The following is an 11,792-nucleotide window of genomic DNA, read 5'->3' as shown; positions in this document are numbered from 1 at the left end:
AAAAAAAAAAAAAAAAAAAAAAAAATTTCTAATATTCAGAAAATACTTTCAATTTGTAGGTTTCTTAACTTTACTACCTGGTAATACTGAATCAAAAGTGGTGGTAGCAATTAGATTTTCAGGTAGGGGCAACAGTGTTTTATGCCACTAAATTTCTGGAATTACCACTAATTTAGAGTGAAGAATACAGCTCATCTCAGGAATGTGGAAAGTTTGGATTAAGATGAAAACATCTTGAAGAAATTCTTTTCTAAATGAACAAATTCTACAGATTTTCTAGAAAAAGGGAATCTGAAATTCTTTTATGCAAAGAATAAATTACCAAAATACATTCTACAAAAAAAAAAAAAAAAAAAAAAAAAAAAAAAAATATAGGGAGAATTATGAATTGTGTATTCAAGTTATCCTCACCAAGGAAGACCAGGTTTCTGTAGTTCTCTAACATCACATCTGTATACAAATTCCGCTGTGTAGTGTCCAGGCAATGCCACTCCTCCAGAGAGAATTCTATGGCCACATCTCTAAATTGCAATGGTCCCTGAAAAACACTCACAGATTTTTACCAAGTGACAATGAGCAGAATTTTTAATTTGACTTAAGGTGAAAGAAATTAGAGAGTAAAGAGAACTGGTTCTGACTTATAGAACTAAAATTATCCAATAAAGTCATTTTCAACACAAAAATATTCTCTAATGCTTTCTCTAACTCTGAGAAAAAAGAGCAGTGTAAGATCTACAGCATCAGTTCAAATATGATATTTTTCTAGATAATAAAGGGCATGAACACGAACACGTACGTTTTTGAGTGCTATATTTACATCATACGAAATGAGTTGTGACTGTTTTTCAGACAGAAGAGACAAGTTGAGTTAGAAGGCACCTCTCACTTTTTTTTTTTTTTTTTTTTGACACAGAGTTTCACTTGTTACCTAGGCTAGAGTGCAGTGGTACTATTTTGGCTCACTGCAACCTCCACCTCCCAGGTTCAAGCGATTCTCCTGCCTCAGTCTCCCACATAGTTGGGATTACAGGCATGCACCACCAAGCCCGGCTACTTTTGTAATGTTAGTAGAGACGGGGTTTCTTGATGTTGGTTAGGCTGGTCTCGAACTCTTGACCTCAGGTGATTCACCCGCCTCAGCCTCCCAAAGTGCTAGAATTACAGGCTTGAGCCACCATACCCGGCCTAATTTTTTTTTTTTTTTTTTGGTAGAGGCAAGGTTTCCCTATGTTGGTCAGGCTGGTTTCCAACTCCAGAACTGAGGTGATCTGCCCGCTTTGGCCTCTCAAAGTGCTGGGATTACAGTGTGAGCCACAGCACCAGGTCTTTAGTAGTAATTTTAAGTAGGCTTCATTTAGCACCCGAGAAAGCAGGTATGCCCTAATAATTTTTTTCAGAACTTTCTGGGTAATAAATGATATTTTATTTAAATAAGCAGTTTCTTACTCTGCTCTGCATAGAGCTAAAGGAACACACAAATGGAGCCTCAACATTAATGTTCTCCATCTTTACTAAGGACAACAGTTTTCCCAAATAGGCATCTTGACTATCCATATCTTTCCATGTTCAACTTCCACAAAAGGAGCATTTTTAATATTACAAATCATAAATTCTTACTGAGAATTCTGCATTGCACATAAGAAGCTATGACAGACAAGGCAGAGGCAGCTCTGGAAAATAGGAAAGAAATATTTTTCAGAGACCCTTGACTATCATAAGAATTTTAAAAAGTAGTTGAACCAAACTCATTAGGGAAGAAAAACACAAGTAGAGAAGTAAGAGTTTGCAAGTACTAAATGCATGGCAGTCCAGGAGGCAGAGTGAACACAGCTCTTCACCTGAGACATGTTTACCAGAAGAAAAGCAATTTTTTTTCCTTTCTCCTCCTTCTTTGGAATTTCTTTTCAGATGAGATTCTCTGGACAAATTACACCTGCATCTTGAGAATATCTCCTTAAAAGTGTCAGTACCACATGTTTACCTGCCAACATGATATCAACTGTCAGAAAAAAAAAAGGCCACCCATTCCTGTCCTATAAGCAGAAGAGATTCAGGAACAGTGTGCTTCTCCATGAAGATAGAAATAAAAGTTTCTTCTTTCCTGTCGTCAAGTGACCTCCCCTGCCACAGACACCAGTAATTTCTGCTACAGTAATGGGAAAATGCTCCACACTGACCTGTCCCTACGAAACCCAAACACAGCAGGCCCTGTGACCACCCTTTAGTGCAAAGGTGGAACTTAACTCTCACGAATGTATCTTGAAGCCGTCATACCTGATTCTGGCCTCACCTAAGAGTCACATGAGGCACTTCATTAAAACAACATGGATGCTTCCACCCAGAATAATAAACAGAAGCTGTAGGGAGGGCACAAGAGATTTCTGCAAATTGGCCACGTGATCCTAATGAGAAGCCTGGGCTGATAACCACTAAGCTAAGCACTGCCTCTCAAGCTTTAATGAGATTATAAATTATTACTTGGTAATTTTGGCCCTACTTTCTGTAATATGATTCAAGTTGCCTGGAATCTACAATTTGATTCACAGCAGTTACAAGAAGATTTGTAAAGACAACAAGAGGAACAGAGAGTGGGTTGATACAAAGTTATTTGTCAGAAAGTTTTATTTATTTACAGAAATAACAGATTATTGATTAGATATATATCGTATATATATCATTATGGTTATGGTATGAGATATAGTGTCCAATGTGGCATAAGTAGTTTAATTTATACCTACTTGGGGCAATAGTGAACAGTTTCGAGAGATAAATACCTAGGTCAAAAAGGGAAGTAAGGCCAGGCGCGGTGGCTCACGCCTGTAATCCCAGCACTTTGGGAGGCCGAGGCGGGTGGATCACAAGGTCAAGAGATCGAGACCATCCTGGTCAACACGGTGAAACCCCGTCTCTACTAAAAATAAAAAAAATTAGCTGGGCATGGTGGCGTGTGCCTGTAATCCCAGCTACTCAGGAGGCTGAGGCAGGAGAATTGCCTGAACCCAGGAGGCGGAGGTTGCGGTGAGCCGAGATCGCGCCATTGCACTCCAGCCTGGGTAACATGAGTGAAACTCCGTTCCAAAAAAAGGGAAGTAAGACATAACTGCACTTTCATTTTAACATCTCTGAGTTTGATAACCAAAAGGACTTGCATTTTTCAGATAAAAGTTTTTTTATTTTCCAAATCTCAAGACCTGGATTCAAAATTTGAAGCTGCAGATTTAAGGCCTGAATGGCTAGAGTAGCAGCAGGTGTTACCTACATAATTGTGAGCATTTTAGCAAGAGGAGGAATGGGAAAGTGGAGATTCTCATGTCTAGATGTCTGCTCAGTGCACACGTGTTACTCTGATTGGGTTTCTGGGCTCCATGGTCTCTGAATCAGTTTCAGGTCTCAACATACAGTAGTCATTGAAAGAGGTAAAACAACTGCTGCACTGTGAAGTTTGTAGAAATTTGGTCTACCCTCTCCAGAAGTGACTGCAGACGACCACAGACACCGAATAGGCAGAGACACAATTCTGCCTGAGTATTTAGAGGACAGCGTGCACTGTGCGGCACAAGTGTGAGTTGACTGGAAGCCTGAGGGAGAGGTCCAACTTTAGTAAATTCTGGTTGGCACCTTATGTGTTTATATCATCTCTGGTAATCAAAGGAAACATTTTCTCCAGCCCTAGAGAAACTCCACAATAACAGAAAGAAAACGCTTTTATTACACAAATACACCTGAAAGTGACATGCATCATAGTCTATCTGCTTAAGAGATTGCAAACATAGCATGATGGTCACCATAATCAACTCACAAGTAGAAGAATTTATAGCACCATGTCATACAAAGTCCATCCTAAATTCACCTGGAGATTGAAGAGGCCATCTGTGTATGCTAATTCCTTATATTTAATGACAAACCTTTGACATCTTCATAACAGGAGGTGGTTTAGCAGCCTGAAGCCAGGTGCCTGAGGAAGGTAGGCTTTCACTTTGCTACAAAAATGGCTGAACAGGGTTCTATCTTTTTGGCTATTTACATTTTAGAGCAGTGGCTCTGTACTCCCTGGCCCTGCGCTACAGTGCTCCTGCTGGCTTTCTCCTGGTTGCTAGTGTCCTCTCCTGACCTCTACCATCTGCCACTGAGGCACAGCCCAGAACACAGCTCACATTTGCTGTGAACCCCATTTGTCACAGCAGCACTCTAGTGTCACATCAAAGAGTAAAGCCTGAGCTGCAGGAGGAGAGCCTGCAGGCCTTGTGGGTAGAATTGCACCTTCACAATAATGGAGGTGAAGGCAGTGTTTCAGCCTCAGTTTCTTCTTATAATGGTGACATGGAAAAAATACTGCTGAATTTCCAGCATGAGTTCAGAAAGAGATAGCTCCAAAAGTTCTCACTGTGACAGCCCACCTCATTCACACACCATGGGATAGTAGTAGGGCTTCTGAAACAGACACTGAAAGCATTAAAGAGAAAAACAAATCTCATCTGGGCGTGGCGGATCACGCCTGTAATCCCAGCACTTCGGGAGCCTGAGGCAGGTGGATCACAAGGTCAGGAGATCAAGACCAGCCTAGTCAATATGGTAAAACCCCGTCTCTACTAAAAATACAAAAATTAGCCGAGCGTGGTGGTGCGCACCTGTAGTCTCAGCTACTTGGGAGTCTGAGGCAGGAGAATCGTGTGAACCTGGGAGGTGGAGGTTACAGTAAGCCAAGATCAGGCCGCTACACTACATCCTGGGTGACAGAGTGAGACTGCGTCTCAAAAACCAAAACAAAACAAAAAGCATATCTTCATCTTAGCAAGATTATTTTAAAAGAAAAAAGTTAAAAAGATCTTAAAATACAGATGAGATATAACATTGATCAAGTCAGCCAGAAAATATTTTCCTAAAATTTCTCTCTGAACACCCAAAGTTCAGCTGAAAATATTGAAGATGGAAACAGCAAAAAGAAAGAAAAAAATTTAAAAATTTAAAAACACCCAAAGTGCACAGCTACTCTCAGCATGAGAAACACGAGAATTATAAAGAAAGAAGGCATATTTTCACAAGAATTTTATAAAGTTTATTTTCTATCTCTGCTGCTCTCTCATCTCCTACCCATTAAATGGGGTTTCTATACTGAAATACATCTAACAAATTCCAACAGCACTTTTCACGAAGAAATAGAACTGACTGTGTTCATAAAGTGGAATATATTAGAACTTGAAAAACAGCTAACTGCAGGGCCATTATGGTTTTTGGTTGGCCACATCACCTGTCTTAATTTGTTCTTTAATAGCAGCATTCCAATTCAGTGAAATGAAAGATACTAAAACCGTGTATACTCATAATTATCCCTATTGAATGAAGTAATAAAGATGTCAGACTAATATCTACTGTAACGATTTGGTAGTAAATTTTCTTTAGATATTAGATATAAATAAATATCGAAATATAAATAATTTTAATGAACTAGTCATAATGCATGCAGCATTTTTTTTCTTTTTTTTTTGAATGGAGTCTCACTCTATCACCCAGGATGGAGTGAAATGGCACAATCTCAACTCACTGCAACCTCCGCCTCCCGGGTTCAAGTGATTCTCCTGCCTCAACCTCCTGAGTAGCTAGGACTACAGGTGCATAACATCACATCTGGCTAATTTTTTATTTGCAGTAAAGACGGGGTTTCACCATGTTGGCCAGGCTGGTCTCAAACTCCTGACCCCAGGTGATCCGACTACCTCAGTCTGCAAAAGTGCTGGGATTACAGGTATAAGCCACTGCGCCCGGCCAATTATGTAGCATTTTTTAAAATTGCAACTGGCCGAGCACGGTGGCTCATGCTTGTAATCCTAATACTTTGGAAGGCCGAGGTGGGCAAATCACAAGGTCAAGAGATCAAGACCATCCTATCCAACATGTGAAACCCATTTCTACTAAAATGCAAAAAAAAAAAAGTTAGCCAGGTGTGGTGGTGGGTGCCTGTAATCCCAGCTACTTGGGAGGCTGAGGCAGGGGAATCGCTTAAACCCAGGAGGCGGAGGTTGCAGTGAGCCGAGATGGCGCCACTATACTCCAGCCTGGCGACAGAGCAAGGCTCCGTCTCAAAAAAAAAAAGAAAGAAAGAAAAAAAAATTGCAACTATACTTCAGATAAAACACTTTATATTTCAAAAGTATAAATAATATTAAAACAACCATTTAAGTGAGTCATTTAAAGTAAGTATTGTGGCTTTATATTCACACTATGGTAGAAAATATTGTTTAAGTCTCATGCCTGTAACCTCAACACTTTAGGAGGCTGAGGTGGGCAGATCACCTAAGATCAGGAGTTCGAGATCAACCTGGTCAACATGGTAAGACCCCTATCTCTATTAAAAATGCAAAAACTTAGCCAGGAGTGGTGGTGCATGCCTGTAACCTCAGCTACTCAGGAGGCTGAGGCAAAAGAATTGCTTGAACCTGGGGGACAGCAATTGTAGAGAGTTGAGATCATGCCACTGCATTCCAGCCTGGGCAACAGAGTGAGACTCTATCTCAAAAAAGAGAAAAAAGAAAATATTGTTTAATTTATATGAATGCAGAATGTTTAAAAACACTATACATAACTATGCTAATTGTTCCGAAGGAATAAACAGAAAACAAGATACAACCACAGACTGTACTGGTCAGTTAATGCACTCAACTATTCTTGCTTTTGCAGTGTAAGTACTTCAGCCTGCAAATATTAGAAAATTACCTTGGACAATCATGCTTCTTTAAAAAAAAACAGTATATTTTAGTCTTTATCATTCTGCATTGCTAAATTTAATCCTACCTTTGTGTTATGCTTCTGTGTGCTCTTAAAATGAGCTTTTATCTAAACAAATTCTGTGTCTACTTTAAAAAACTAAAAACAAAATAAAACTTTTTGGAAGCAAAAGCAAAGCAATAAATCTGAGGTACTAAAAAAAGATAATTTGAAGTCAGAAAAATGACAAAAAGTTTATTTAGCTGTTAATATGATTTATGTATATTTCAAAACAGCAGAGAAAAATATCTACATATAATCTAAATTCCTTAAGAAATGAGAAAATAGCAAAAAAAATTTTTTGGAAATTATTATTATTTTTTTTGAGATGGAGTTTCACTCTGTCACCCAGGATAAAATGCAGATGCGCACTCTCAGCTCACTGCAACCTCTGCCTCCTGGGTTCAAGCAATTCTCCTGCCTCAGCCTCCCAAGTAGCTGGGACTACAGGAATCTGCCACCATGCCTGGCTAATTTTTTGTATTTTTAGTAGAGACAGCGTTTCACCGTGTTAGGATGGTCTTGACCTCCTGACCTTGTGACCTACCTGCCTCGGCATCCCAAAGTGCTGGGATTACAAGCGTGAGCCACTGCACCCAGCATTTTTTGGAACTTTTTAAAGAGTTTTTGAACCCTTGGAAACCTGAATTTTGCACCCTGTGTGCACTCGAAAGAATGTTTATAGGGGAAAAAGTAGAAGAGAAAGACATTATAAAAAATCCATGAACCGGGTGCAGTGGCTCACAAAATCAACTCAAGATGAGTTAAAGACTTAAATGTAAAATTTAAAATTATAAGAAACCCTGCAAGATAACCTAGGAAATACCATTCTAGACACAGAAACTGGCAACAACTTCATAATGAAGCTACCAAAAGCAATTGCAACAAAGGCAAAAATTGACAAATGGGACCTATTTAAACCAAACGGCTTCTTCGAGGCAAAGGAAACCATCAACACACAACCCACAGAATAAAAGGAAATATTTGCAAACTTTGCCTCTTACAAAGGTCTAATATCCAGAATTTGTTAAAGACTTAAACAAGTTTACATGAAAAAAAAAAACCTCATTAAAAAGTAGGCAAAAACCATGAAGTGATGTTTTTCAAAAGAAGACATACATGTGCCTAACAAGCATATGAAAAAAAAAAAAGGTCATCGCTAATCATTAGAGAAATTAAAAGAAAAACCACAATGAAGTACCAGCTCACACCAGTCAGAATGGCGATTTTTAAAAAGTCTAAAAATAACAGACGCTGGCAAGGTTGCAGAAAAACAGGAAAGCTTATACTCGGTGGGAGTGTAAATTACTTGGTGGAAGTGTAAACAACTGTAAAAAGCAGTGTGGAGATTCCTCACAGAACTAAAAACAGAATTATGACTTGACCCAGAAACCTCATGATTGTGTATATACATTATTTCATTATAAAGACACATCCAGTGGCCGGGCGCGGTGGCTCAAGCCTGTAATCCCAGCACTTTGGGAGGCAGAGGCGGGTGGATCACGAGGTCAAGAGATCGAGACCATCCTGGTCAACATGGTGAAACCCCGTCTCTACTACAAATACAAAAATTCAGCTGGGCATGGTGGCGTGTGCCTGTAATCCCAGCTACTCAGGAGGCTGAGGCAGGAGAATTGCCTGAACCCAGGAGGCGGAGGTTGCGGTGAGCCGAGATCGCGCCATTGCACTCCAGCCTGGGTAACAAGAGCGAAACTCCGTCTCAAAAAAAAAAAATAAATAAAATAAAATAAAATAAAATAAAGACACATCCACATTCATGTTCATTGCAGCACCAATCACAATAGCAAATCCATGGACAGGCCCTAAATGCCTATCAATGGTAGACTGGATAAAGAAAACATGGTAGGGTCAGATGCAGTGGCTCATGCCTGTAGTCTCAGCACTTTGGAAGGCCAAGGCAGGTGGATTCCCTGAGCTTAGAAATTTGAGACTAGCATGAGCAACAAAGCAAAATTCTGCCTCCACAGAAACTCCAAAAAAAAAATTGGCCAGGCATGGAAACGTGCATGTGTAGTCCCAGCTACTTGGAAGGTTAAGGTAGGAGAGAATTGCTTGAGCATGCGAGGCTGAGACTAAAGTAAGCCAGTATCACGCAATAAGTGAGACCCTGTCTCCAAAAATAAAATAAAATAAAAGATTTGGGCCGGGCGCGGTGGCTCAAGCCTGTAATCCCAGCACTGTGGGAGGCCGAGGCGGGTGGATCACGAGGTCAAGAGATCGAGACCATCCTGGTCAACATGGTGAAACCCCGTCTCTACTAAAAATACAAAAATTAGCTGGGCATGGTGGTGCGTGCCTGTAGTCCCAGCTACTCGGGAGACTGAGGCAGGAGAATTGCCTGAACCCAGGAGGCGGAGGTTGCGGTGAGCCGAGATCGCGCCATTGCACTCCAGCCTGGGTAACAAGAGCGAAACTCCGTCTCAAAAAAAATAAATAAATAAATAAATAAAATAAAATAAAATAAAATCTGATATTTTCACCCTCCATTGTTATTCCCCTCCATCTTTGTTTCTAATCTTGTTTGCTCCTCCCTACAAAAGAAAGCCTTTTTCTGCCATCATCTAGAAATCTAGAAAGTCCCTGAAAACAATAATAACTTCATTATGAGGAAGACCTTCCCAGTTTCCTTTCATTTTAACCTTAACTGCATCTGCCTGTAGGGCCCCAGCTTTCCAGGGCTCTGTGGCTTCTCTGAGGATAAAGGCTCCTTTCACAGCTGGGGTGAGCAGGCTGGGATATCTGCAGTGGAGGCTCCCCCAAAACACCTAACTGGGACTTTAATAACCTCCTGTTGCAGGCTTAATATTAGCCTTAGCTAAGAGTCACGAGATTCCTCCATGTCAGATATTCACTTGGTTTTTAAAAACAAGTATTTGAAAAATCCAGTGAAATTACTCAAACACAGTTTTACATAAGATAAGGAAATTTGAAGGTGCTTACTTTTTTTTTTTTGAGTTGGGGTCTCATTCTACTGCCCAGGTTGGAGTGCAGTGACATGCTCTCAGCTCACTGTAACCTCTACCTCCCGGGTTCAATTCTCTTACCTCAGCCTCCCAAGTAGCTGGGACTACAGGCATGAACTACCACACCCGACTGATTTTTGTATTTTTAGTAGAGACAGGGATTCACCATGTTGGGCAGGCTGGTCTCGAACTCCTGACCTCAAGTGATCCACCCACCTCAGCCTCCCAAAGTGTTAAAATTACAGGCGTGAGCCACTGCACCTGGATAAGGGGCTTGCATTTTATACCTCCATAAGAAAAGCAAATATATCTACTTCTTTCAGACAATATATGTATTATTATTTCTATTTAAAATAATGTAGTACAAAATTAGACATATGGGAACACTTCTAGAACATACCACATTTCATCACATAACATTTAGCATTAAACTTTAGAAATCAAGACAACAGAATATAGAACCGAGATACTAATTATCACAAATTTCCTTGCAAAAGGAAGAACTAATGTTTTGATTAGTCTATGTAACTCATAAATTAACTATGGCATTTTCCTGTGGAAATATATTCATTGTCTATAGCCAAAATGGAAGAGAGATTTTTCCTATTTTTTTCCTTGGTAGCTAGCATTCTTAAAGCTAAGGCTTGGAATTCTGTTTGAAATCACTTAGCTATAAAAAAACACACCTGAGAAAATTTCTAAACTCAAGTCTGGAAAAGAAAAAGGAAAATAAGAATTATTTTTAAAATGGAATATATGATTAAATACTTTTTAAAGCTCATCTCTTTTATGTCCTTTGTAAATATTTTCTGTCTTTTCAAGCCCTACTAATAAAATGCAAATTACAGTTTAAAAAAAACTGATGCCGGGCGCGGTGGCTCAGGCCGCAAAGGCTCAGTCTTTAGGACCAGCACTTTGAGAGGCAACGGCAGGCAAATTACTTAAGACCAGAAGTTTGGAATTAGCCTGGTCCATCTCTACTAAAAATACAAAAACTAGCTGGGTGCAGTGGGGAGTACCTGTAGTCCTAGCTACTCGGGAGATGGAGGCATGAAAATCTCTTGAACACAGGAGATGAAGGTTGCAGTGAGCCAAGATCAAGCCACTGCATTCCAGCCGAGTGCAACAGAGTGAGACTGTCTCACAAAAACAAAACAAAACAACAATAACAAAACCTGAGGTCAAAATAAGTGAAGGAATCTTTTCAAGGTACAGATTCAGTCACCCACAGCATCCTGTTCACTTACATGCTCAATAAACACCCTCCCAGGAGACACTGCACTATGCCCCAGTGAGTGCCCCAGGTGCATTTTACTTTGTAAGTTTTTAGACCATCTCACTGGGGTCAGTTTTTTTTGTTTTGTTTTGTCTTTTGGAGTGTCTATTCACAAATTTTTCACTATTTTTCTGCCTCCCTAAAAGAGAAAACAAGGGGCAGAAATTATTTGTTTTTCCCTCAATACCAGCATCTGATTGGCTGACCAGCAATGTGTCTCCAAAAAATGGAAGCTAGGTTGGGTGAAGACAATCTTCATGCCTCAAGGGGTAAGCTTTTCCAGAAAAAAAAAAAAAAAAAAAAAAAAAGTTCACCAGGAGATGGCTTTCAGCCCCAAGGCTGCCACCTGATTCCTTGGGAGGCTACACTCCATACTTCAGGTGTTCCTATGGGAGAAAATGACTCAAGAACTAATATTTGGCTAGGCGCAGTGGCTCATGCCTGTAATCCCAGCACTCTGAAGGCCAAGGCAGGCTGATCATGAGGCCAAATGTTCGAGGCGGCCCGACATAAAGCAAGAATCCATGTGAAAAAAAAGAAAAAAAGCCGACATAGCCATGGTGGGTATCTTGGTTTATACCCAGAAAGTACTAAACCCAGGATCAGAAAAAAAAACTGAAGGTTGGCTGAGGACACACCACCCTATAAAGTTTCCAAAAGGTAATCTTGACCCAAAAGCATTCCGATAAGTTAAATATAAGAAAAAGAAGGGCCGGGCGTGGTGGCTCACACCTGTAATCCAAGCACTTTGGAGGCCAAGGCAGGCGGAT

At 40.2% G+C, this 11,792-nt stretch overlaps 1 protein-coding gene and 1 long non-coding RNA gene across 2 annotated transcripts in view; one reads left to right on the top strand and one right to left on the bottom strand.

Moving 5' to 3' along the window:
- The window catches only part of LOC116543885, a 373,403-nt gene that overhangs the window by 333,031 nt on the left and 28,580 nt on the right, over nt 1–11,792 (top strand). The window lies entirely within an intron of this gene.
- LOC116543872 (zinc finger protein 506-like) overlaps nt 1–11,792 on the bottom strand; it is a 37,268-nt gene that overhangs the window by 22,592 nt on the left and 2,884 nt on the right. Inside the window, 1 exon segment of the mRNA XM_032269834.1 lies at nt 412–538. Coding sequence (XP_032125725.1) covers nt 412–538 — 127 coding nt within the window.

Source organism: Sapajus apella, unplaced genomic scaffold, assembly GCF_009761245.1.
Source record: "Sapajus apella isolate SASKATOON/1434 unplaced genomic scaffold, GSC_monkey_1.0 scaffold199, whole genome shotgun sequence".
NCBI lineage: Eukaryota > Metazoa > Chordata > Mammalia > Primates > Cebidae > Sapajus > Sapajus apella.
This window is presented reverse-complemented; position numbering and strand designations above follow the sequence as displayed.